Source organism: Drosophila suzukii, chromosome 3 (assembly GCF_043229965.1).
Source record: "Drosophila suzukii chromosome 3, CBGP_Dsuzu_IsoJpt1.0, whole genome shotgun sequence".
NCBI lineage: Eukaryota > Metazoa > Arthropoda > Insecta > Diptera > Drosophilidae > Drosophila > Drosophila suzukii.
The window spans coordinates 2,351,652-2,378,963 of NC_092082.1; the positions used below are offsets into that span (position 1 = coordinate 2,351,652).

General features: G+C 42.3%; 2 protein-coding genes across 15 annotated transcripts in view; both read right to left on the reverse strand.

Annotated features, from left to right (window-relative positions):
- Positions 1-217: 217 nt before the first annotated feature.
- Positions 218-1,156, reverse strand: LOC108012721 (uncharacterized). Of its 2 annotated transcripts, none has more exons than XM_017078152.4 (3): positions 789-1,156; positions 450-728; positions 218-390 (listed from the first exon to the last, which is right to left on the reverse strand). In XM_017078152.4, exons 1-3 carry the CDS (start codon positions 954-956, stop codon positions 367-369), a joined length of 471 nt encoding a protein of 156 aa, XP_016933641.2. In that variant the 5' UTR covers positions 957-1,156; the 3' UTR covers positions 218-366. The 2 variants fall into 2 exon arrangements, with proteins under 2 accessions (XP_016933641.2, XP_016933640.2); XM_017078151.4 differs by having other exon boundaries at positions 447-728; positions 789-1,153.
- Positions 1,157-2,810: 1,654 nt separating this feature from the next.
- The window catches only part of sls (sallimus), an 84,289-nt gene continuing 59,787 nt past the window's right edge, over positions 2,811-27,312 (reverse strand). For 8 of the 13 annotated variants that reach the window (XM_070996030.1, XM_065864820.2, XM_065864835.2 and 5 more), the window contains 13 exons: positions 16,325-26,875; positions 10,418-15,562; positions 10,154-10,195; positions 9,838-10,089; positions 8,744-9,712; positions 6,993-8,660; positions 6,782-6,923; positions 5,384-6,399; positions 4,989-5,294; positions 4,666-4,770; positions 4,414-4,608; positions 4,051-4,353; positions 2,811-3,734 (listed from right to left, as the gene is read on the reverse strand). In XM_070996030.1, the coding sequence (XP_070852131.1) occupies positions 3,544-3,734; positions 4,051-4,353; positions 4,414-4,608; positions 4,666-4,770; positions 4,989-5,294; positions 5,384-6,399; positions 6,782-6,923; positions 6,993-8,660; positions 8,744-9,712; positions 9,838-10,089; positions 10,154-10,195; positions 10,418-15,562; positions 16,325-26,875 (20,885 nt within the window). In that variant the 3' untranslated portion in view covers positions 2,811-3,543. The remainder of the gene's footprint in view (positions 3,735-4,050; positions 4,354-4,413; positions 4,609-4,665; positions 4,771-4,988; positions 5,295-5,383; positions 6,400-6,781; positions 6,924-6,992; positions 8,661-8,743; positions 9,713-9,837; positions 10,090-10,153; positions 10,196-10,417; positions 15,563-16,324; positions 26,876-27,312) is intronic. The other 5 variants (XM_070996033.1, XM_070996037.1, XM_070996038.1 and 2 more) reach the window with 3 other exon arrangements.

A 27,312-nucleotide genomic window follows, 5' to 3' on the forward strand; every position in this document is an offset into this window, starting at 1 on the left:
GAGCTGGACCGTGTTGCGCATCGTAAATGAGTGCGGATATTTTAACAGGGCTAATGTCTGGCCAAGCGACTCATTGGGGGCTACGACCATGGCATAATAAACATTCATTGTAATCAACGTTTTATGGCATCTTCTTTGTTGAACTAGACTGGATAGTTCAGCCGAAGGAATTTCATAGCGTTTAATATTACATCAACCAGTAATGAATGCAAATAAAAACCTTTATATTAATTTAATTGGATTATCCTTTTTCTCTTGTTATTAAACAGATATCATTAACAAGATTTAAAAGTGGTGTCGCAGTTAATTTCTAAAAAGTACTCTATGTCCAATTAATCATAGCCCATGGATTTAAAAGCCCTTATGCTACTTCCTCTTCCTCTTATCGCCCTTAAAAATATAAAAAATTGTAATAAACTAATAAATAAATTGATAAACACACTCACCACCGTACGATATTGATCTTGCTGTTGCTTAGTGAGCTTTGACCAAAGCATAGCGCCTTTTTGTAGCCTTTTCTTGACGGTCAAGTGTTCATTTTTCTTCCGGTGCTCGGACAAAAAGTTTATAAAGGCGGTACTCATCATGGGATTTGGAGGAGCTCGTCTGGCCCTAATCATAGCCTTCTTGGCTTGACTACGCATACCGCAAAGGGCTTTCTTCTGCTTGGTCGACAGTTTCCTTTTCACAATCAATTTTCTCTTGACGGCAAGAACTCTGGGTCTCACCTGCATACGGAACTATATGAAATCTGCGGTCTAGAAAACTAATCCACTGATAAAACTCACTTCAAAGTGCTTCTTTTGCTGGGGCAAAAGCTTCCCCCAGGCATTTTCCCCCGACCTTTTGAGCTCCTCTTCGTCCATGCCGGCATAATGCCTCCTGAAACTCCTCATGAACCGCTTAAGGGCCTTGGACTCTGCCTCCGAATAGGGCCTCACACTCGTGGCTCCCATGGCACTGACTAACTAAAATTCTACAAAATAAACGCTTGCCAGAATTTGGCACAAACATACACGAATTTTGGAACATAAGATAGTTGTACTAGATTTCTATAAAATTTCCTTACGAAATAGTAAAACAATTTTATCACAAATTTTGGTTGTGCTAGCTGTGTTCGAAATTTGAATTTGAACAGTAGATGTTCATCTGAATACTGAAGGAACTATCGTAGCCTGCCTTTATTCCATATGAGGATTGTTTTAGCAGGCCCTTTAGGGTCACAAGTTGATAATTAATTGTATTTGGAAAGCAAATCTCTTTGTTGTTTTTCCCCACTCATCTCCATTATTTTGGCAAGTAATTAAGCAAACTTTCTACTGTCTTTGGATTTTGTTTTTATATCTAGGCCATCACGTTTGACGAGCCTTGACATGGCCGACAAGAAAATGAAGAAAAATAGGAAAAGAAAAACCAGAACGGTCCTCAATTTTCTACGTGCACACCATAAAGTTGATGTGTAATTTGTTTTTATATGCATTCAACAGAACTTGCCAAATTCTATTACAAGTTTACAATTGTATTACTACGGCAGAGAGCTCTCCGACTCGTCTCCACCTTAATAAACCATAACTAATGGGGTCGCACAAGCAGAAGTATCAACTTGTGTGCTGAAAATGTGTGGAAATTCCGGCAAAATACTGGAGGAAGACCGCCTTTAAAGCGTCAAAAGCAGCTTAGCAGCTTTCAATTTATCAAAATAACAACGTGGGGAAAACTGAGTGTAGTTTGCAGCCCCCTCCCGAGGAAGGAAAAAAGCAAACAAGTAAATGAAATTTCCGTTCTGGGCTGTTCCTCCTCTGCTCTCCCGATCGTTTAGTGTATCAATAACTGAATAACAGGCTAAAAAGACTACGCCCTGTGTGTTTGCTTGGCCGCTTTGTTTGTCCCTGCAATTTGAAGTGCCGGAAATATGCTTTAGCTTTATGGCCTTCTGCGCATCTCACAGCCAGTCAGTCCTGGAATTCTGGCTAAAAAGTTAGCTCAAATTACTGCGTCTAGCCGCACAGAGAGTTACATCTCGGAGATAATATCTTTTGATTAGTGGCAGCCGCAAAAACTTTAATTAAATTCGCACACACAGTTCTCTGCTGGAAAGTTTATGCAGCATTTGTGCCCTGTCACCAGATAAGTTTCCATTGCCTGGACAACACACGCATGTGGACCGGCGAGTTTCAGCTTTTGTTTTTCCCCTCCAGACCTGGGCTTTAAGTTTAACAATTCGGAAATAACTTAGCGGAGAAAAGTTTTCCACAAAAGTTATGCAGAGTCAAGGGGTGCGCAGTGGGCGAGATCTAATGAATTAATTAGTGGATTTCAGATGAAGCCAGAAAGCTTCCGCCAAACCAGAAACCACTTGAAGCCGTAATTCATTCAAAATTCATCGTTTAATTTATTTTGTTTATTTATTTGGCTCTGATAACTTTGGCCATTGTTTGAGGGTCACAGTTGATTTAAAACCACTTTCGTCTAAAATGTCTGCTAATTTATGGCATTTAATAGGTATATTCATGTTTAATTCATTGAAATGTTGAATGTGCCACAGCTTTATATAGATTCAAATTGGTCAATTTATAAAAGCCAATAAGTAAGCATATGCAGTTGACCCAAAAACAAACACAATTGTTATGTACAGGTTAATTTAACCTGCAGTTAACTGTAGCTCCGAAAATATGAAATTTTCTATATGTTGTATAAATAATAATTATAATAATAAGGCACTTTAAAAGCCAAACATTTTTTTATTTACTTTAATTTATTTTATTTATTTACTTCAAAGCCCCAATTGGCTGCGGCCCAGTAAAAATTCATTGTTACATTTTATTATATTTATTTATTTAGTTCTGGTAACTTTAAAGACACACGAGTATATTCTCCCTCACATTCCTATGCCATAAATTTCAACCAGGGCGAGCTCAGGACAAAGGCAACGGCAGCCAGCGACTCGCAACACACTCCCCAGAAATAACTCATATCGAATTGCACCATTTGTTGTTTTGTCTCCCGAGAGGATATTGAGTTACGCTGGCTGGGATTGGGATTGGGATTGGGATTGGGTGGAGGGCTGCGGCTCGTTGGCTCCCATTGCCCGATGCCGATGGATCGCCGCCTGGTGGCATTTTTATTCTGTTTCATTTTTTGTTTGCTTCGTTTGACGCTTTCGATTTTGATAGATTTATCACAGCTTACAAAAATAAGGCGAAAAGTAAAACAATAAAAAAGGAACTCTATGCAAATGAAAAATCTAAAATTATGTCCATTAATTGGATGGTGTGGTGGCCATCCTGGACATTGAGCCACGCCCACGCCCCCGAGCATTAAGTTTGTCTTCGCTCGCACTCTTGGATCGGGGGTCGTGGGCATCGCTGACAATGGGATGCAACATTAACACCACACCATCCTTACATATCGTCATCTCCTGTCTAAAAGTACAAAAAGCTAGAAAATCAAAGGGTTGCCCCAGTGTTTTGTCGTATATAAAATACAATTGAAATACGCTTAACCTACGACTAAAGTGTTTCTTGTTTCGTTGTCGTTCACCGACTATTTGGAGCTCTTCTTCTTTTTGCTCTTGGGCATTTCCGCCCACAGCCGGAAGAAGTACTCGTCGCGTTGGAGCAGCCTGCCGCGGGCATACGAATGGATGTCCGCATCCATGTTGTGGTCCCGCAGCCACGAGGAGGTGTTGCACGAACTCATCTCCGTGCGCGGCTCGTCCGGCAGGCTCTCATGACCTGGTTGTGGATGAGAAATTTGTATAAATAAGTCTTTAAAAATTGTACAATTAGCCAGATTCACAGTTGCATTCGCACCGGTAGTAAGTCTTTTGAGAATGAAATGGAGCAATACTCCAAGCAAGTAATTCTTAAATATGAATTTCTTTAATATACTGTCTAAAAGTATGCAGTGGAAAAGGAGTTAATTCCAAGTTTGCTGTTGCATACTTTAAGACACATATACATACTTGTATACATTTCTGCAATATACCTTTACCGTTACCCAAAACTGAAACAGAAAGTTCGAAAATATATCCGACTAAACGACACTCACCAGCAGTCATGACCTTGTAGGGCTCCTCCGATTCCAGAGGTTCACTCAGACCAATCTCGTTCTTCGCGAATATGCGAATCATGTACTCGTGGTTCTCCTGCAGATCTCTAATCTGGAACTTCTGCACGCCAGCTGGCACACGACCCACCTCGATCCACATGGTCTTCTTCATGTCACGTATAGCAATGTGGTAGCCGAGCAGAGGCGCACCTCCATCTGACTCGGGTATACCCCATTCGAATATGTGGGCATTGGCGGCGAGAACGCGCGCCTCCAGTGGAGCGGTCGGTGGTGAGGGTACGGCTAAATAAGGACCAAAATCAGTATGAGAATTTTCTAAGGGGACTACCCATTTTAACGTACTAGCATGTGTCTTGAGCGATATGCTCTCGGTGACGGCTGGTGCACCTAGTCCAACCTCATTCTCCGCAGACACACGGAACCAGTACTCGCACTTCTCCTTCAGATTGTCAATCGTGTAGTGCAGCTGGTGGGCATCCAGTGTGATGACCTTTGTCCAGGTGGTAGATGTTGAGGAACGTTTTTCCACGCAGTAGCCTGTGGGTGAGGCAACTAGTCAGTTGAGCTCTTATTATATAACTTGTAATTTTTCACCAGTAATTTCGGATCCACCATTGCGGGCTGGCACCTCCCAATCCAAAGTGACACTTCGGCTGGTAACATCCGGCGCCCTCAAGTTCTGAGGTGGCGATGGCGGCGCTGAGTATTAAACATAACCAATAACCATTAGTATACATATACCCCAAACTTTTATAACTGGTTCCTCTTACGTACCTAGATCTTCATTATCATAAGCTGTTGTCGTTTTGGGGTTAGAATTGCGCATGTTTAAGCATTAGTAGCGATTAAAATAAAAGAAGCATTTTGCGAAAGCAATAAGCAATTGTGATAATACAAAGACATCTTAAAAAACTTACTAATCTTGCGTCCCACGACAATCTTTTCCGTGGTCTCGTACGCCTCGCTGGTGCCAACCTCGTTTCTCGCATAGATGCGGAACAGATAGCCCTTGTTTTTGAGCACCTTCTCCACATGGATATTGGTGACAGTGCCCAGGGTTACGCCCACCTTTCTGTAGGTGGTTTCAGTCTCTTCCCTTATCTCCACAATGTACTCTATAATCTTTGAGCCACCATCAGTTTCCGATGGCTCCCAAGCCAAGTTGAAGACGGTGTCGTTCATGCCCGACACAGTGGTTGGACCACGTGGTGGCGATGGTTTTTCTGTGGGTTCATTAGGATTTAATGTAGTAAAGTAAATACATACATCCCTTGGAGTTTTTGAAAAGGAAAAAATGGGATTTCCAACTTACCGAACTTCTTAGTTATAGTCACAGGATCACTTTCCGTAGGCTCGGATTCGCCAATTGGATTGGCAGCCACCACACGGAACATGTATTGCGCATTCATGGATAGTTTCTGAACGGCATACGATTTAATGTCTTTGTCAAAGTCGGAGACCTTCATCCACACGTTGTTTTGGATGTCGCACTTCTCCAACGTATACTTGTCAATCTCCAGACCGCCATCATCGATGGGCGGTGTCCATTCCAAGGTGATCGAGTCCTTCTTGATGTCCTTGATCTCCAGGGACTGAGGTCTGCTGGGCTTGTCGATCACCTGAACCGTGCACTCCACATACGTAGAGCCGGATTCGTTGGTGGCCGTAACCTTGTACTTGCCGGAGTGCTCGCGGGTCACCTTCTTAACCGTGTAGGTGGAGGTAATCTCTGTGGTCTCGATGGAGACCGTCTTGGTGGTCTTCTGCTCGACCGTCTCCTTGTGCCAGGTCACAGTGGGTTGTGGATAGCCGCGGACCGTCGCTGGAATGGTGAGAGTGCTGCCCGTCCGCAGTTTCTGTGTCAGATACTTGTCCTCCACCTCGAGGACCGGTTTCTGCTGCAGTTTCAGGCGGCACGAGGTCTCAACGGAGCCCTTCTCATTGGTCGCCACGCAAGTGTAGGTGGCTTCAGTCTCAATGGTTGTCTTTTCAATGGTGTACTTGGCCACACGGTTCTCGTAGCGAATGCTGCTCGACTCGAACACCTGGCCGTTCCTCTTCCACGTCACCTTGGGCTCTGGAATGCCGCCGAACACGCAGGACAGCGTCACCTCCTTGTCCAGTTCGCTGACCACATCCTGCAGGGGTTCCCGCACGCTGGGCGCCTCGTTCTCGACCTTGGGAACCAGGCGGATGGGTGGCGACAGCGGCGAGGGGGGCGATGGTCCCACCTCGTTCACGGCGATCGACCGGAACACGTACTCCGTGTCGATCTTCAGCTTGCTTATGGTGTACGTGGTGTCCTTGATCTTTCTAATTTCAGTCCATCTGCGGATGAATGATTTCACTTGTATAGTACTTGCGCAACTCAAAGGATAACATATAAGCCGTAGGTAGGAGAACATTAAGAATAGGGTTCACGGACTATTCGTGAATTATAAGAAAAGGACCATTATGGTTAAATGTCAAAACCTGTTAATTATTTAAAATTGTTTCTTAAAGAACACTGATTTTAAGTAAGTTCATAATAATACAAATTATCTAATATTTAAAGATAATTTATATAATATTAGTGCGGAAAGAACAATATTTTAATATTTATTATTATGTTTAAAGAAATGTTGTTAGGATTACTTGCAAATTCCTAGGTACCGCTTAAAACCCCAATTTTTAGTTAAAACTTCGAACTATATTTTCTTGTCCCACTTACTTTTCTTCCTTAACATCGTGATACTCCAGAATGTACTCGATAATTTCCGACTTGCCATCGTCCTCCGGCGCCTTCCAGAAGAGCGTAATGGAGTCGTGCATTATCTCCAGGGGCTGGGGTGTTCCAGGTGCCGTTGGCTTGCCTAAGTATTTAATTAGGGTCTTCGTTCAGTTCCGCACCAATTAACTGCCATATAAGCTGTGCTACTTACGCATAATGACCAGATGTAGGCTGGCCTCCGCCTCGCCCACCGGATTGACGAGCTTGACGGTGTACTCGCCCTCGTCATCGTCGACAACCTTCTTGATGGTTAGCGTGGCCGACTGCTCATCGATGGCCGGGATTGTCCGCTTTGACTTGGGTATGACAACCTTGCGCGTGGTCCAAACGGCCTCGGGCGTTGGTACGCCCGTGTACTTGACAGTGAAGGTGGCATCGTCGTTCTCCTTAACCTTGATGGTCTGATCCTTGTCAGAGGTAATGACGGGTGGCAGTTTGAGCTCCTCGACGCACAGCTTAGTGCTGCTCGTGACGTTCTCGGCCACGCAGCTGATCTCACCAGCATCCTCGTCGTTGGCATCGTGGATGACAAGTCGTCGAACGGTACCCTCCACGGAGACCTCGTGCTTCTTGTTGGGCTTGATGGGTTTGCCCTTCTTGCACCAGGTCACCTCAACATCGGGCTGGGACAGCTGCACCGTAAACTCGGCATCCATGGTCTTGGTGGCCAGCGTAACATCCGGCAGGCGAATGACAAAGTCCACCAGGGGCTCCTCTACTGTCAGCTTGCCCTTCGAAGTCTTGTCGCCCACCTGAATGGAATATTCGCCCACATCTTCGGGCTTGGCCTTGACAATGCGGAGCGATTGCTTCTTGCCATCGATGGCCAACTGAATGCGCTCATTAAACACAACCTCCTTGCCGTTCTTGAACCATTTGACCAGGGCATCGCCCTTGCTGAGCTCCACCTCGAATATGGCATTCTCACCCTTGGTCACCGAGACATCCTTCAGCGGCTCGACAATCTCGGGCGGTAGCTCGATGACAACCAGCTCACAACTGCACTCCTGTCCCTCAATCTTGCAAGTGTACTGGCCCTCATCGTGGATAGTGGTATCGCGGATGACCAGGCGACGTGCCTTGCCATCCTTTATGAACTCGACATTCTTGTTCTCTGGCGTGATCTTCTCGCCGTCCTTGTACCAGGTAACTTCGGTGCTCTCTGTTGTCAGTTCCACATCCAAAATGGCGGTATCCTTTTCGGTTACCTCGTAGTCCTCAAGCACCTTGATAAAGTCGGGCTTACGCTGCAGAACCTCAACAGTAGATTGAGTTTCTTGCTTTTTGACCTTGCATGTGTAGGTTCCGGAGTCACGTAGGTTAGTGTTCCTGATGACCAACTTATGAGTCTTGCCATCCTCAACCACAACACGGTGATCCATGCCACTGAGTTCCTTTCCGTTGAAGAACCACTTGGTGGTTACCACATGAGAGGTCTCGCACTCCAGAGTAAGAGATTGTACCTCCTCAATGGTGATGGTCTTCTTCAGTTTCTTAGTGAAGGTCACTTCATCGACCTCGACAATCACTCGGGCACCATGAGATGTTTTGCCTATAGGATTACTGGCAATACACTTGTAGTCACCCGAATCGGTTTCTGGGTTGGCATCCTTGATGATGAGCTCGATGTTCTCGCCATCGTAAATCTGCTGGATGCGCTCGCTGGGGAACAATGGACTGTTGTTGAACAGCCATTGGACCTCGGGCACAGGATTGCCGGAAACCTTGGCTGGCAAGTGAATTTCGCCCTTCTGCGGCACATTCTGCTCCTCAAAACGTTCCACGAAGAGTGGTGGTTCAGCATTGCCACTTGTGGGCTCTAAATAAAAAAGTAAACGATTCTAGTTAGTACTTGTTGAAATAAACACTTTTTTATAATCGAACATGAAACATAGAACCTACCTTCAATTGTTAGATTAGCAGTGGTCTCTACGCTACCCATTGGATTAACAGCCTTGACCGTGTATTCACCCTTCTCAGACTTTTTGGGTGTGATCAGTGTTAGGGTATGCAAATCCTTATCAGACTTGGCATTCTTAACAGGCTTGCCATCCTTGTACCAGGTTACCTTTGGTGGTGGGTTGCCCACTATCTGGGTGGACAATACCACACTCTCGCCCTCACGTATGACCATGTTGCGCAAGGGTTCCAGGATCTGCGGAGCCTCCTTGTCAGTGGTTCGTACCTTCAGGGTGATGGGCAGACGTGCCTCGCCCTCGCGATTGGTGGCAATCACCTCATAGGTTCCCTCCTGCGACTTCTTCACCTTGGTGATGTGCACCACACTGCAGTACATGTGCATGTCCGATTCGGTAACGATGCGAACGTTCTTAATCTCCTCCTCGTCAATGTCTTCACCATTGAAAGTCCAGACAATGTCCGGTTCTGGCACGGCCACCAGTCGGCACTCAAGGATCACATTCGTGTTCTCGTCGACATACTGAGCCTTTGGTTTCTTGGAGAAGGTTGGTGGAATGCCCTCCAAAATGTCAGCCAGCGAGGATTCACGTGACATGCTGCGACGTGAGAGGGCTGTGGCATCGGATCCGTGATCCGAAAGTGGACTCTCTACAATCAGTTCCGTTGTGCTAGAAGTAAATCCAGCTGCATTCTTGGCTACAACTGTGAACTGGCCAGCATCCTCGGGGAACACCTCGCGAATAATCAGAGTAGCCACATTATCGTCATCGTAGAACATTTGGAAGTCCTGTGAGGGTTTGATAATGGCAGTTTCGCGGAACCAGGCAATCTGTGGACGTGGATTTCCCTCGACCTTGCACTCGAATTGCACCGTGTAGCCATCGGGTGTATGAATCGGCTGCAGTTTCTCAATGAATCTCGGGGCAATGGGCTTGTCTTCCGGTCCAGGACCTTAACAGTTCACAATCACAACAAAACATAAAATAATTGGTTAATGACAAAACGTAGACGGCGACGAAACAGTGTTTAGGCTAACAAATATTCCTTTTTTACCTTTGGTAAAGACAATAACTTACGTTCAAACACAGGCAGCTTATCAATTTTCTCATGCAATTTGTTTTGCACATACTGCGCGTATTCTTCGGGCTCCATCAGATATTGAGCTGGAACCCAGCCTTCCTCTTCCGTAATGCTCTTCTTGACATACCACCACTCAGAGCTGTGTCGTCCAACGACTGTTACCTTCTCACCCTCTACTAGGTTAATAGCCTCATCGTTGTCGGCAATATAATTGCAGATGGAATACATAACATTTTGATTGTCGGATTCTAAAATGTATAAAAAAATATATTACTTATATGTAAAAATGTCCTTCACAATATGACAACATACCTTCAACATTCATTTCTCTGGTTATATTAAGCGAAGCTCCATCTGTGTAAAGATTGAACATTATTAATATCTTCTCTCGAAATAATTTTAATTATTTGTTTTAAGTTGTGAACAATGAATGGTTAAGCGTTAGCAACCGACATTCAAGTTGGGTATTTTTACCTTGCCACTCTGATATCATATAAGCTGATATTTATTTTTGTAAAAGTAAAGCATTTTGATTTGTATGTAAATTACCGTTATTGCTGACAAAAAACGACTTACCTTCATTGAAAAGTTGTTGAACAACTTTACGTTTCTTCTTAAAGGTTAGAGAATCCTCATCGTAGGTCACCGAATCGCGTTTCGGATGACGAATGCCAATTAGGAACTGTTCTTCCTCCTCATCTTGAACGGAATAGGCTGGCTTTGGCTGCTTCCTTGGCTTCAACTTAAAGTCCACTTCGTCTGGTGGTAATTCCTCAACAAAGTATTCTTCTGGTTCCTCGACTTCATCGATAGTATCCTCATCGTCTCGAATTTCTTCGATGATGGGCTCCTCACCGTCGTCGTAGTCCTGAATGATCCTGATCTTGGCCTCGTCGGCTGCTTCAGAGAAGGTCTTCTTTATCGGCTTTTTAAGCTTAATCTTTCCAGACATAGAAATCTCCTCCTCGGCATAAGAGTCCAGGGCAATGTTGAACTCCTGATCGACATCTTCCTTGGTCTTGGTACTTCTGGCACGGAATGTGACGTTTTCAACATCAGCGTATTCGGGAATGTCTACTTGCTTGCGACGCTTAAGTTTCTTCACCGTATAGGCCTCCTCATCTTCTTCTGTGATCTGCAAAGGCTTTGGCTTTCTTGGCTGACTGACGACGAACTCTTCGACATCATCGCCCTCTTCGTATTCTTCTTCTTGACGCTTAATGGAAAGCTCAGCCGCAGCTTCATCGAGAGTGGTGGGCTTGACTGGTCGTTTTTTCAGCACTGTTGCAGCCTCCTCCACGCCCTCGTTAATAGTGTGGGGCTTTTTGAAGGAAAGACTGAACTCAGTTTCTTCGAGATCTTCAACCGATGGCTCGAATGGCTTCTTTGGCTTCTTGCGAATAACAACAGCTTCTTCAACGATCTCTTCTTCTTCAATTTCCACGGGCCTTTCTTCGACAACAGTTTGCTGGAGCTTTAGCTCATCCGCAGCCTCCTCCACTGGTTTCTGTGGCTTCTTCTTCTTCTTGAGCTGTACAGTTTGGTCAGAAGTTTCCTCAGTAACCTTTTTCTCTACCGGCAGCTTAACATCAACAGAGAATTCCTCTTCGGTAACCTCCTTGGGGGCCTTGGGTTTCAGGGTGACTTCAGCCACCACTTCCTCTGCCTCTGCTGGCTCTGGTTTCCTTAGTTTCACAACCGCTGCATCGACAATGTCCTCTGGCTCAGGCTTTTCTGGTTTCTTTTTGATCTGGACTTCTTCGATCACCTCTTCTTTCACGATTGGCTCAGGGATAATTTCTTCCTCAACCTTGACCGTAAGCTCCTCAGCTGCTACCTCTTCGACAGGCTTCTTTGGCTTCTTCTTAACAATCTTAGCTTCTTCCTGAACTTCTTCGACCTTTAGCTTTGGTTTCAGAGTTACTTCGGCTTCGGGTTCTTCAACAACGGGAACAGCCTTCGGTTTCTTTTTCGGTAAGATGACTTCTTCTTCCTCTACAACTTCCGGCTGAGTTTCCTTAACGCCAATCTTATACTCAGTGGGAATTTCTTCCACGACTTCTTCAACTTCCTCAATGATTTCATGAACTTCTGTCTCTGCCGGAACTTCCTCGGTGATAGTTACCTTAAGTTCTGCAGCTGCCTCTTCTTCCTTTAAAGGTTTTTTAGACTTCTTCTTGATCTTGGCTTCCTCGGTAACTTCTTGTACTGGCTGCTTCGGCTTAACTAAGAACTCAGCTTCAGGCTCTTCGATTACCTCGGCTACTGGTGCCTTCTTTTTTTTCTTTTGGATCGTGACCTGTTCTTCCGGCAGCTCTTCTACAGTGGTTTCCTTTTCTGTCTCCTTTATGGCAAAACTGAAGTCCTCAGGTTTTTCTTCTGGGACCTTTGGTTCCTCGACGACTTCAATTTCTTCAATCTCTTGGACAAGTTCTTGTGGTGGTGCCACTTCTTCAATGATTGTGATCTTGAGATCAGCGGCCTCCTCCTCGGTCGGTTGTTCTGGAACAACGGCAATACTGGTCGTAGCTTCCACTTCATCAACAGGCTTGGGAGCAGAGACAGTAACTTCCGCCTCGGGTTCCTCCTTAATTGTTGGCTTTGGCTTCTTCTTGCGAATAACCTTGACCTCCTCTTCGATGACTTCCTCAACCAGTTCACGGGGAGTTTCCTCAATGACTCTAACCTTATGTTCTTCGAAGATTTCTGGTTGCGGCTCTGCCACAATTGGTTCAGTTACCACCGGCTCTTCTTCGACAATCACTTCTGCAGGTTTCTCTGGCTCCGTTTCTTTGATGCCAATTGTATAAGTCCTCTCTTGAACCAACGGTTCTTCTTCCTTGACTTTAGTGATCACCTCTTCCTCCTCGATTTCCTCAACTATGGGAACTTCTTGCGGAATCTCCTCGGTTATCTGAATCCTTAATTCCTCAGCTTCCACTTCCTTGACCTTCTTCTTTGGCTTTTTGGTCTTGATTTGAGCTTCCTCAGTAACTTCTTCAATGGGTTTGCTTTCCTTAAGAATGATTTCAGTTGCGGGCTCGTCGGCGAAAGTAACTGAAGGCTTGCGTTTCTTAACAGTAAACTGTGCCTCACTTGGTTCTTCGGGCTTAGCTCCAGTTTCCGAAATTCGAATTTTGAACTCCTCTGGCTTTTCTTCCACAACAACTTCTTCCTTCTTTACAATATCACTCTTAGGAGCTTCAATCAACACTTCTTCGGGAACAGGGGCTTCGGATTCGACAACCTTAATTTCTAACTGAGCTTCTTCTTCGGTTTTCTTCGGCTTTTTGGTCTTCTTCTGTTTGATTGCAGTTTCCACAGTCGTTTCTTCTGTGACCTTTGGTTCAGTTATTACAAACTCGGCCTCAACTGTTTCAGGTTCCTTGGGCTTTTTCTTGAAAACAATCTCTTCAGGAGCTTCTTCCTCGAGCTGTTCTTCGACTGGCACCACCTTTTCTGCTTCAGTTTCCTTAAGAGTGATTTCATAAGAATCAAACTTCTCGACAATCCTTTCCTCTACGACCTCCGGTATTTCTTCAAGAGTTTCCTCTACATTTTCGGCTGGCTTCTCTTCAACAGCTTCGGTTTCAGTGATCTTGAACTCATAGGACTTCGGCTTCTTCATCTTCTTCTTTTCTTCCTGTTTCTCGACCTCCACAACTGCCTCCTCAACTGGTTGGGCTTTTTCTTCTTCTTCCACGACAACAATCTTATCCTCCTTCACTTCTTTTACAGGTTTTTTCTTGCTCTTTTCTTTGACTAAGACTTTCTGTTCAACCGGCTCTTCCGGGGTAGACTCAGTCAGTTTAAGTTCAACCTCAAACTCTTCTGGCTTCTGTTCAGGTTGCTCAGCTGGCAGCGAGATTTCAGCAGAAACTTCTTCGGGCTCTACTTCTACTTCCTTCGGCTCCTTCAAAGTGACTTCAAACTCTTCCGGCTGCTGTGGCTTAGGTTTCTTCTTGCGCGTCACCACCTTTTCTTCAATTACTTCTTCGGTAGTTTCTCGACGCTCATCGAAATCAATGACTCGGACTTGATGCTCCTTTGGTGCCTCCTCTGGCTCCAAAACTGTGGTTGTTATCTTGTACTCCACTGGTATCTCCTCGGGCACTTCTTTAGGTTCCGGCACTTCTTCAGAGACGACGACTTCCGAAACAGGTGTTTCCTTAGGCTTCTTCTGTTTCACCTTCACTTCCTCTGGCTTTTCGGTTTCGACGACTTTCTCCACTGGAGCTTCCTCTTCTTTCACTAAAACCTCGAACTCTTCTGGTTTCTGCACAGAAATGTCTTCCTCCTTTGGTTGCACCTTTTTAGGCTTTGATTTCTTTGGCTTCTTTTCCTCATCCTCTGATTTCTCTGGAATTTCTTCAGGCTTGGGTTCCTCTTCCTTTGGCTTAACGAGTGCTTGCTGGATGGGTTCTTCGGCCTTAGGAGTCTGAGGGACGGGACTTAGCTTTATTTTTGAGTCCGTCTCTTCTGGAGCGTCTCCCTGGGGCTTGCGGAACTTTACTTCCATTTCGGGTATTTCCTCTTCCTCCTTTGGTACCCCTGGAACGATCTCCGAAATAATTGTTTCCGGTTCGGGCTTTGACTTATCTTTAGGTTTGTATTTTGTCTTAGTTGGCTTTTTGGGTTTATCGGGCTTCTCTGGATGTTCAATTCGCTCTAGCTCCTCGGGCACATATTCAGGACTATCGAATTCAGATGGCTCGAATGGCTCTACAACAAACTCTCCTTCCTTGGGTTCCTTTGGTTGTTCTTCAACAACAACCACCTCCTTTGGTTTAGGTTTCAGAGCAACTTCTTCTTCGAGTTCTTGTGGCTTTTGCGGAATCTTTTTGAGAGTAACATTTTCGGGCTCGTCTTCCTCCTTTGGTTTTTTCTTACCCTTGCCCAGTTTGAGCTTTACTTCCTCTTGTTTTTCCTCTGGCTTTGGTGCCTTTTCAGGTTTCTTATAAGGCGCCTTTTCCTCCGGCTCTTCTTCACTACTGACGTATTTTTCATACTTTTCAAGTTCCACCTTTTCTAAATCATCCTTGATTTTCTTTATTTTCTTAGTCTTACGCGGCTTGAACTTTAGGACTTCTTCAGCCTCTTCAATATTACGAGATAGTTCACCGTTATCTTTAATGGCTCCAATATCAGTTATCTTCGGAATTTGCGGAGCCGGAGGGTATTCAACCATGGCCATACGGGCCTTGAGTCTGAACTTGGGCAGTTGAACAGTCTGCTCCTCGGCTGGTTTCTCCTTACGTTTACCGGGCTTAAGCTTAACGGTTTTGGGGACATCAGCAGCCTCGACAATTGTTACCTTTGTCGGTTTTTGTTCCTTGCGCTCGATTTTTATTGGCTCAAGAGTGGCGAATTCCGGTTTGAGTTTCTTGGGAACATCGAATTCAATTTTCTCGTATTTCTCCAATTCCGTCTTCTCGATTTCCTGCTCCAACATCTTTTTGATGAGTTCGTCATGGTCATCCGTCTTCTTTTTGACAATCTTCTTCTTTTTAGTCTTGGGCTTGGTAACGTCCTCAACAGTTCCTTCTGTAACGGGCTGTTCTTCCTCCTCTTCAACCTCTTCCACAATGGGCTGTGATTCTTCGACCTCTGCGACTTCATCGATAACTCGAACCTCTAAAATCTTTTGGGGTTGATCTTCCTCGACGGGCTCTTCATGAATAATGTTTATTTCATAGTCTTTCTGAACCTCTGGTAGTTCACCTGTTATGAAAAATGCATTAAAGTTTAAATAAATTGTGCTAAATAAGGGAGTTAAACCCGGGGAACCGTGCATTGCTTTTGCAAAGCAAGCATATCGGTGAACTGGACAGAAGACATAATTTGAAGCTATATTTACAAAAATAGCAGTTGAAGGAAAACATTTAAAAACTTAACCAAAAGAAAGGATTAAAGTCAATAGCTTAAAAATAAAAACAGTTACAAAATTACAGTTTTAATATGGTGGTAAGTAGGTATGGTAATTAAATTAATTGTATAATGAAGGAATATATAGGTGAACAACGGATTACATAGCGATTGGAAGATTAGTGTGAATTTATAATTGATACTAGTTTCTACATGTGCATAAAGTTATATATGTTGCCGTTATTTATCTATAACTAAAGGAAGCGAACGAATAATTAACGGCAAATATATGAGTCTTAACAGAATTTCTATACTACTTTAAGGTTACAATCGTTAATCATGCATACGAGAATATTTTATAGAGTTACTGTGTTGGGAGGCTTTAAAGTTGAACTGGAAGAGATTAGCACCGCAAAAATATTGACTCAAATTTATAGAGCCGAAATTCGACAGCGAGAGAAAAGAAGAGAAATATAGGAGGGAATAGGCGCAACAATTGAAAATCAACGAGGTTTCAAGGGAAATAAATAAATGCGAAGGACACAGACAAAGGAACAGAAGGTGCTGCAAGGGCGGCGGGATTTTGTAGGCTCCAAAAACTCTCTTCTAATAACTTACTTGTTTCAACGCTTTTTTGTGTGTCTGGTTTTGTTTTCTTATGTTTAACTGTTTTCTGAATTGTATCTTTAGTGTCATCTTGAGTAGGTTTCTCTTCTTGTGCGCTTGGTGTAATTTGTGCAGTGGCTGTGTCCTCGGGTTGTGCAAATTGGGTTGGTGTGATTTCTGCTGTGTCAGTGATGTCTAAAATAGTCTCTGTCGGTACGTCAGGTTCTGTTTGGTCTACGGCTTCTGTCTTTGGTTTATGAGTCTTAGATTTCTTGGGTTTGGTTAAGTCGGTGACATTTGTTGTTGGCTCGGTTGTCTCAGATTTTGTCTCTTCTGGAATACTTTCAGAAGGAGCTATTTTACCAGATTTCTCTGGCATTTCTACCTTTTCATACTTCTCAAGCGCTACCTTGGGTATTTCCTCTTCAATTAGTTTCTTTACATAATCGTCTAAGTCGTCCTTCTTAATCTTCTTTACTGTTTTCTTGGATTTTGACTTCGGTTTTTCATCAGCCTGCTGTGGCTGCTCTTCGATGGACTGTACGGGCGCTATTTCTGGTTCCTCATCAACGATAACCGTCACTGAGTCGTTATCCTCGCTTTCAATTGTTGTAATCTTGAACGTGGTTTCTTCTTCAGGTCCCTTCTTCTTCAAAACTCGCTTGGTAGTTTTTTCCTGAACCGGCTTGCCTTCTTCAGTAACAACCTCTTGAACATGTACCTCAACTGGTTGAACTTCTACAATTTCAACTGGTATTTGAGGTTGCTCAGGAGCTTCCTCTTCGACCACTTTGACTTCAACCAACTGCTCTGGAACGGGACTTTCCTCCTTTGGAACTTCTTTGGATTTGCTCTTCTTTTCTTTTTTTGGCTTTTCAGAAGGAGTTCTTTCAACTATATCAATCAAGTCATCTACTGGTTTGTCCTTGACAGTCGGCTCAAATTCTATTTTCTCATACTTTTCAAGCTCGGTCTTGGGCGTTTCCATTTCAATTAACTTTTGTATGTAGTCATGAAGGTCATCCTTCTTGACCTTTTTCGTTTTCTTTTTGGGTTCCCTGGGTCTTTCGTCTTGCTTTTCAGGTTCTGGTTCATACTCTACAATGGTTATTTCCGCCTCAGGCTGATCGTCTCTAACAACTTCAATAATCTCTATTTCACCTTCACCGTCAGGTCGTTTCAACTTTCGCTTGGTGGTAACCTGCTTATGAGTTTCACCAGTGTCATCTTTGGTTTCTTCAACCTTTGTTTCGCTTTCAATTACCTGAATTGTAAAAGGCTTTTCTTCTTCAGGTTCCAAAACACTTTCGTTAACCGAAATTTTGAAATTTTTCTCAGAGGGATGGTCTGGTTTTTCTGATACTTTTTTAGGAGCCTTCTTGCTTTCAGGTTTGGGCTCTGTAAGTTCTTCCTCTTTGATTGAAACACTAAATTCGCGAGCATCTGGTTTTTCAGTGTCAGATTCCTTCTGTGTAACCTTTGAAGGCTGTTCTTCAGTTTCAACTACCGGTTGGTCCTCTTGAATTAAAACTGATGACTTTGGCTTTCTTTTCTTTTCTGGTTTCTTAGTTTCCTCAACCTGATTTATTTTCAGTTCAGGCTCTTCTACGAGTGGAACTGATTCCACCACAGTTATAAGATCGTCACTAACTGGAGAATCCTCCGAAATATTCTCGATGACGGAAACTGCATTGTCTTCAGGCACAGTAGCCTCAACTAAAGGTTGTTTTTCTTTCTTTGGCTTTTTCCTTGTCTTCTCCGAAGTTGGTTTAAGACTGGACTCATCTATAACGGCAACTACGTCTTCGGGTTCATTCGTCTTAGGTGTCTCATCCTCAATAACTGCCATAATAAAGTCTTCGACTTCGTCTTTCTTAACCTTCTTGGTCCGTTTATGTTTTACTAAAGGCTCTTCTCGATCAGAAGTCTCCTTTGGAGTGGTGGTTGTGACTGTTACTTCAGATTCGTTTGTATCCTTATCAGTTACCTCGACTATGTCGTGAACTATTTCTTCAGGACCCATCTTCTGCTTTATCTTTTTAGTTTTAACCACCTTTTCCCTTACTATTCCCTCATCATCTGGCACCTGCTTGGTTTCTACCGTTTCTTCAAGGACCACTATTTCAAAAGGCGATTCTGCTGGCTTTTCCGGAAGAAATTCCGTTAAAGTAACCGTGAGCTTCGGCTCGTCCTTTTCAACTTTATGAATTTCCGAAATCTCCTCAACAGGCTTATCCTCAACCGGCTGTTCAGCGCCTTCTGTTGGCTTTTCCTCAGAATGCTTAAACTTTTTGATAGGTTTCTTCTTCATTTTGACTGGCTCGTCCAAGTCGATCTTTTCATATTTTTCCAGTTCGGTTTTTGGTATATCCTGCTCAATAAGTTTCTGAATATAGTCATGAAGATCGTCTTTCGGAACCTTTTTGGCTTTACGAATTTTCTTTTGTTTTTCCTCCTGTGGAACTTCTTCGTTAATTGTTTCTGGCTCTTCAGTCGTGACAATGACTTCATACTCTGGAGTATCTCCCGTCTTAGTTTCCACGATTTCGATTATTTCTTGCTTGTTGCCAACCTGTTTTTTTATTTTACGTCTGGTAACAGTTTGCTTTGCCGCTTCGCCCTTATCATCGATTACTTCCTTTTCTACTGCCTCGGTTTCAATTTCGTCTACTTGGAAAGCTGGTTGCTCAGTTGGTTTATCTTCTTCAGCTTCAATCACGACTGCTTCATGTTCAGGGATTGGCTCTTCATCTAGGTTTTCTTCAAAATTCACCCTTACAATATAGTCATGGCTTTCTTCCACTGCAGGCTGCTTAACGGTCTTGGGCCTGGTTAGCTTTTTTGGCTTGGGTTGTAGCTTTTCGTCAGCCACAGTTTTTTCTTCTATACCGATTGTATATTCAACAGGTTCTGTTGGCTTCTCTGGAACGGACTCAATCGGTTGCTCGAAATCTTCCTTAGCCACTTTAGGTACCTGGCTTTCTGTGTGTTCCTCTTCAGTGACTGTGTAAGTTTTCTGAGATTTCTTTGGTTTCTTAGTTGTTTCCTTCTTCACTTCTTCTACTTCACTTTCAACTACGTCAACTGCAACCGGCTGTACGAATTCATCTATAATATTAATGATGTATTCCTCAATTTCGTCTTTCTTTAATTGTTTTGGCTTTTTAACAATCTTTTTTTCCGGCTTTGGATTTTCTTCGGAAACTAATATATCATCGCTGGTCAACTCGACTACTGTAACTTTGGCCGTAGGCTGATCAGCACTTGTTGTTTCCGTAATTTCGAAGACGTGCTCTTTAGATCCCTTTCTTCGCGATACCTTTCGTTTCTTGACAGTTACTTCTTTTACAGTTCCCTCTTCAGTGGGTTGCGTAACGACTTCAACAGTGCGATCCATTTCTTCCAATGGAGCAGGAGACTCAACGACCAACTTATTTTTTAATGATTTTTCTTTTTTAATTGGTTTTTGTTTCTTCTTAGGAGATTTTTCGATTGGCTTATCAGCTTCCACAAATTCATCGGAAATGCTTACAAGGTACTTTGAAGAATCGTCTGGCTGTTGTGGTACTTCCTCGACTTCCTCCAACATTTCTTCTTCCTTATCCGTATCCTCAGGTTCGGGTAATACTTCCTCAACATCGAATTCGTGAATGGTAATTGGTAACCCATCAACATCTTTAATTGTCTTTTTGTGATGAGTCTTTACCTTCTTCTTAGGCTGTTTGGGCGTTGAATCCATTTCTGTTGGTTCATATTCTTCTAGAGGTGTTTTTGTGATTTCCTGTTCAATTAACTGTTGTATGTATTTATCAAGATCGTCCTTAACTGGCTTCTTCTTCTTAACCTTTTGAATAATTTTGAATGGCTGATCATTTTTGACATCTGGTGAGTCCTCTAAAGGTAACTCTGTTGTAGTGAATTCGATCTCGGCCTCAGGCTTATTCTCTTGATAGGTTTCTGTTATTTCAATGAGATACTCCTTTGGACCTTCCTTTTTCTTAAGTTTCTTGGTTGTTTTTACTTGTTTAACTTCCTCGCCCTTTTCGTTTACCACATTCTCTATAACAGTTTCAGGAGCTACATCTTCAATATAAATAGTCGTTTCAAGAGGTCTTTCGGTCGGCTTCTTTGGCTTCTTGGTTTTGATTATAGTTTCGTATGGTTCTTCCTCAGTAGGCTCTACCTCTTCATACTGTTGAGGCTCGCTAAACTCCTCTATAACATTAACAACATAGCTTTCAACGTCTTCAGGCTTTAGTTTTTTCGGTTTCTTTAATAGTTTCTTTTCCTTAGGTAAAACAATATTATCATCTATAACCTCGACAACAGTTACTTCAGCCAATGGCTCGTCACTAGTTTTCGTCTCGGTGATTTCAAATATTTGTTCCTTGGGACCTTGCTTACGGGAAACCTTCTTCTTCTTAACCTCAACCTGCTTGGTAACGCCATCATCTTCTATAACTTGAATTTCCACGGATTCATCAATATCCCTAATGACCGGTTCCTCGATCTTCTCAAACCTCTGCGGCTCATTAAACTCCTCCAGAACATTAATTACATAGCTTTCGACCTCTTCAGGCTTTAGTTTTTTCGGTTTCTTTATTGGTTTCTTTTCCTTAGGTAGAAGAGTTACTTCTTTAGGCTCATCATCTGTAACCTCGACTATAGTTACTTCAGCCAATGGCTCGTCACTAGTTTTCGTCTCGGTGATTTCAAATATTTGTTCCTTGGGACCTTGCTTACGGGAAACCTTCTTCTTCTTAACCTCAACCTGCTTGGTAACGCCATCATCTTCTATAACTTCAATTTCCACGGACTCATCAATATCCCTAATGACCGGTTCCTCGATCTTCTCAAGCCTCTGCGGCTCATTAAACTCCTCCAGAACATTAATTACATAACTTTCGACCTCTTCAGGCTTTAGTTTTTTCGGTTTCTTTATTGGTTTCTTTTCCTTAGGTAGAAGAGTTACTTCTTTAGGCTTATCATCTGTAACCTCGACTATAGTTACTTCAGCCAATGGCTCATCACTAGTTTTCGTCTCGGTGATTTCAAATATTTGTTCTTTGGGACCTTGCTTGCGGGAAACCTTCTTCTTTTTAACCTCAACTTGCTTGGTAACGCCATCATCTTCTATAACTTGAATTTCCACGGACTCAGCAATGTCTTCAATGACTGGTTCCTCGGTCTTCTCAAACCTCTTAGGCTCATTAAACTCCTCTAGAACATTAATTACATAGCTTTCGACATCTTCTGGCTTAAGTTTTTTCGGCTTCTTTATTGTTTTCTTTTCCTTAGGTAGAAGAGTTACTTCTTTAGGCTTATCATCTGTAACCTCGACTATAGTTACTTCAGCCAATGGCTCGTCACTGGTTTTCGTCTCGGTGATTTCAAATATTTGTTCTTTGGGACCTTGCTTGCGGGAAACCTTCTTCTTTTTAACCTCAACTTGCTTGGTAACGCCATCATCTTCTATAACTTGAATTTCCACGGACTCAGCAATGTCTTCAATGACTGGTTCCTCGGTCTTCTCAAACCTCTTAGGCTCATTAAACTCCTCTAGAACATTAATTACATAGCTTTCGACATCTTCTGGCTTAAGTTTTTTCGGCTTCTTTATTGTTTTCTTTTCCTTAGGTAGAAGAGTTACTTCTTTAGGCTTATCATCTGTAACCTCGACTATAGTTACTTCAGCCAATGGCTCGTCACTGGTTTTCGTCTCGGTGATTTCAAATATTTGTTCTTTGGGACCTTGCTTGCGGGAAACCTTCTTCTTTTTAACCTCAACTTGCTTGGTAACGCCATCATCTTCTATAACTTGAATTTCCACGGACTCAGCAATGTCTTCAATGACTGGTTCCTCGGTCTTCTCAAACCTCTTAGGCTCATTAAACTCCTCTAGAACATTAATTACATAGCTTTCGACGTCTTCAGGCTTTAGTTTTTTCGGTTTCTTTTCCTTAGGTAGAAGAGTTACTTCATTAGGCTTATCATCTGTAACATCGACAATAGTTACTTCAGCCAATGGCTCATCACTAGTTTTCGTCTCAGTGATTTCAAATATTTGTTCCTTGGAACCTTGCTTGCGGGAAACCTTCTTTTTCTTAACCACAACCTGCTTGGTAACGCCATTATCTTCTGTAACTTGAGTTTCCACGGACTCAGAAACATCTTCAATGACTGGTTCCTCGGTGTCCTCAAACCTCTGCGGCTCGTTATACTCCTCTAGAACATTAATTACATAGCTTTCGACATCTTCTGGCTTAAGTTTTTTCGGCTTCTTTATTGTTTTCTTTTCCTTAGGTAGAATAATCTCTTCTTTAGGTTTCTCATCTGTAACTTCGACAATAGTTACTTCAGCCAATGGTTCATCACTTGTTTTTGTCTCTGTGATTTCAAAGATTTGTTCCTTTGGACCTTCTTTTCGGGAAACCTTCTTTTTCTTAATTTCAACCCGCTTTGTTGTGCCATCTTCTTTTATAACTTCTTCAACTTTGACAACCTCAGAAATGTCTTCAATAAATGGTTGTGTCCTGTCGTCGTCGCCCTCCACAAGTTCTTCGATTCGATTGGGCTCAGAAAACTCTTCTAGAACATTAATGACATAGTTTTTGATATCTTCAAGTCTCACTTTCTTTGGTTTTTTAATTGGTTTGTTCTTTTTCAGTACTTGGAATTCTTCTAAAGGCTGTTCTTCTGTTACCTCGACAATAGTTACTTCGGCCAAAGGCTCATCACTAGTTTTTCTTTCGGTGATTTCAAAGATTTGTTCCTTCGGACCTCGCTTGCAAGAAATTTTTTTCTTCTTAATTTCAACCTGCTTTGCTGTGCCATCTTCTTCAGTTACTTGTACAAGTTGTACAACCTCCGAAATGTCCTTAATAACTGGTTGCGGCAGTTCCTCTTCCACAACCTTGGCCTTTAACAATTTTTTCGATTTTGGCTTAGGTTTTTCTTCTAAGACCTTTGTTGTTACATCCTTGGGAGCTTCTTTTGTATCCTCACGATCAAAGTCTTCCACAATGACCTCTTGCGGCTCAAAGTCTTCTTGATCGGGCTCGAATTCTCGTATTATTACCTCGTGCACAGTAATCGGTATGCCGTCGACAATCTGGGTCGATTTTTTGTGATGTTTCTTGATTTTCTTGGGCTTTCTGGCCTCTGGAGATGTCTCTAATACATTAGCTTCATGTTCTTCAAGATCCAATTTAGGAATTTCCTCTTCTATCAGTTTTTGAATATAATTGTCCAAGCTTTCAGATTTTGGTTTCTTCTCTTTGACAATCTTCACCTTGTGGTTCTCTTGAGGGGTTGAGTCAATTGATGGAGTTATTTCAGTAGTCTGGATGACAATATCTGCTTCGGGTTTATTCTCTTCATATGTTTCAACAACTTCAATAAGATATTCCTTTGGTCCCTCCTTCTTTTTGATTTTTCGTTTGGATATGACTCGTTCAACTTCCGTACCTTCTTCGTTTACTATTTTTTCGGTAGCAGTTTCCGGAGCGAGCTCCTCTACTCGAATTGTATATTCGCATATGGGCTCAGCGGTAGACTTCTTCTGGGGTTTCTTTGTCGTTTTCTGTTTAGCCTTTGGCAAACTATCTTTTACCTCTATCGAATAATCATCCGCTTGCGGAATTTCCTCAGGTTCTAAGAGCTTTGCTGAATATTCTGTGGGTATCGAATCTTCCGAACTCGGAGAAGGTTCAACTTCAGATATTTTTATCCTTTTCTGTTTATCAGTTTTCTTTTTCTTGTCTTTAGGAATACTAGCAACATCTTCAGACTTTGTTTCTTCGGGTACGAAAGGCTTAACTGTTTCCTCCTCAATTATTGTAGTGGTAAAGGAAGTATTTTTATCTTCCAATGGGCTTTCTCTGGTTAAAGCTGATTTAGTATCTTCAGATATTTCAACGATGTGTTCCAATGGGGCTTCTTCGATAATGTTGACAATGTACTGCTTAAGATTATCTTTCTTCACCTTCTTGACGGATTTCTTTGGTGCTTCCGGCTTAACTAGCGCAGGTCCGTCGGTTGTATCTTCAGAAATTTCCGTCGTTATAACTATAACCTTTGCTTCTTCTGGTTTCTCGTTTTGTGCATCGGTTTCAATTATTTCAATTTCGTACTGCTTTGGACCCTTTCTAGTTTTGACCGTGCGTTTCTTAAGTATTTTCTCATCCGTTATAGAAATTATTTTAGGAGCCAGTGGAATTGACTCAAGATCTTCCTCGACTACCACAATGGGAAAAGACTCACTTAAATCTACTAATATGTCATCCAAAGCCAGAGAGATTTTCTCATCTGCTTGTTTAATGCGTTCGTCTGAGCTACGCTCAGAATCATTTTTTTTGATGAGAAACTCATCGAATACCGGAATTGTCTCGGTTTCAACTGTTTCTTCTTCCTTAATTGCTTTCTTTGACTTTGGTTTCTTTGATTTAGGCTTTTCGATTGGCTCGTGCTCTGTGACTCCAATTTGAAGAGTTTCGCCTTCATCTATAATTGCCTTCTCAAGCTTGACCTTTTGCTTCTTGGGTTTTTTCGGCTTTCCATCTACATCGATTTTCTCATATTTTTCCAGCTCTGTAACTGGGATCTCGGCGTTTATCAATTGCTGAATATAGGCATCAAGCTCATCCTTCTTCATTTTCCTGGTTTTCTTTTTAAGTTTTTCAGCTGGCTTCGCTTCATCTTCTTCTTCGTTTGTTTCGGTTGAAGTTACAGTGATTTCATAGAGTGTTTCTTCACCGGGAGCAACAGCCGATTCGACAATTTCCAGAACTTCCACATCATCTCCTTTTTCAAGACGTATCCGGCGCTTCTTAGGTTTTTCCGTTTCTGACGGCAACTCGGTCAACTTTACTTCATAGAAGTCATGCATGCTAGTTTCATAGAACTTTTGATCCGGTTCTTCCTTTAGCTCTGTGACAAAGTCATCCAGTTCCTGTTTGTTCATTCGCTTTACCTTCTTCTTAAGTATTTTGTTTGGCCTTTCGTCAGCTTGAACTATTTCAGAGCTTGTGACTGTTACTTCAAAGATTTTGTCATCGTTACCCTCAGGAGATATTTCTACGATTTCGATGATGTTATCTTCTTGCTCCGTCTTAAGCTTGAGCTTTCGCTTTTTCTTAGGTTCCTTTGAAAGCTTTTCAGTGGTAGGTAGCGTTTCAGACGGGACGTTTTCAGGCTCCATCTCTATCACCTCGAACTTATAGAATGGTTTAAGCTTGAACTTTTCCTCTTCAGTATCAGGCTTTTCACCCTGGCGCTTGTGCAGTTTAAGCTCATCCTCCGGGATTTCTTCTTGTTCCTTTGGTTTTCCGGGAGCTATTTCGTACTGGTTTTTCTCTGGTTTGGAAGTCGGCTTCTTTTTCCTTTTGTATTTTGGCTTCCCCTGTGTGAATGTTTCCTCGGTCGCGGATGTTTCGGACTCTTCTGGAAACTCAAAGGAACTTTCAACATCCTTAAAGTCAATGGGCTCAAAGTAAAGTCCATCTTCAGGCTTGTCGGATTTTTTGGTCTTCTTCTTTTTGATTACTTCCTCTCCCACCATCTTAACTGGCTTTTCGCCAACTTCTTCCTCTGCTATACCTAGCTCAACCGGTTTCAAGCGAATTTCCTCAACAGCCTCAACATTTTGTGGAATTTTACCCTTTCCAAGCTTAAGCTTTCTAGTTTCTTCCGGAACTTCGTCTTTTAACTTTTTAGTACGTTTGTACTTCGGCCTTGGTTGCTCTTTATCAGATGGTTCTGAATTTTCAGAGTCAAAAGGCTCCAGGTCGGCTTCTTCTAGTTCCGTTTTTTCGGGCTTAGAAGGCTTGAATTTTCTCGGCCGCAATTTCAATACCTTTTCGGCTTCTTCAACATTTCGTGAAAGTTCCCCCACATCGCGATTAGTTTCCAATTCGGTTACAACATAGGGGAAGCAATATGGTGCATATGGTATAAACCTAATCCAGCTCTTTAATCTTTTGTTCTTAAAAGATGCTTCGTTTTTTCTCTTTTTCTCTTCCTGAGGTCGTTGCTTCGGAGCTTTAAGCTTAAGCATTTGTGGAAACTCAACTACAGAACTTATTTCAACCATTTTAGGCTTTTTAAATTCTACTTTTTCGATTTTCATAGGTGTAAGCTTAACCGGCTGTTTGAAAGACGAGTCACGACGAGCCCGTTGTGGAAGTTCCATTTCCGTACGCTGGTAACCTTGAAGTACAGTCTTTGGAATTTCTTGGTGTATTAGAAATTGGATATAGTCATCCATTTCATCACGTTTTGACTTCACCACTTTCTTTTTCTTTAGTTTTTCCTTCTTTTCAACTGGTTTCTCATCAGCAATAATCTCTCCAACGTTACCCTCAACCTTTTTCGACTTTCGTTTCTTATCTGTCTTGTCAGTCGGTTCCCCTATACTTTCTTCAACAACAATAGTCTCGTCAACTTCCTCAATAGGAGTTTCTAGTGTCTTTTTCTGTTTTGGTTTTTTGTCTTTAGCTGGTTTTTTTATGCCGTCAGCACTTGCCTCTTCAGGTTCAGTGATTGTGTATTCTTTGTTGTATTGGTCTGTTTAAAAAAGAATTACGTGTTTTGTGTTAGCACTAAACTAATTTTTACATATATATTTGCATTTTATATAATGCTTTGTACCACACAAACTTTGTTCGGTGCGCAAAGTTTGGTGTTTAGCGTTGCACGGGTTAAAAAATTATTAAAATTTTAAATGTGGGTTCTTCTTTTACAAACTTTAACACTTAAAGAAATTTAAAAATATACTGATTGTTCTTGTTTACCACCCTTTTTTACTGAACGGTAAGCAATCTTTAAATTTGTAAAAGATTCACCCACGTACGTTTAAGGCTTTTTGGGTATAGTTTTAATTTTAAATCCCACGTACTTTTGAGTAAATTAGGTAAGTAGTTAGTATGTATATTTTCCACAGAATATCGATCATGTTTGTTTGTATGCACTTTTTGGAATGTATAATCTGTATATATAAATGT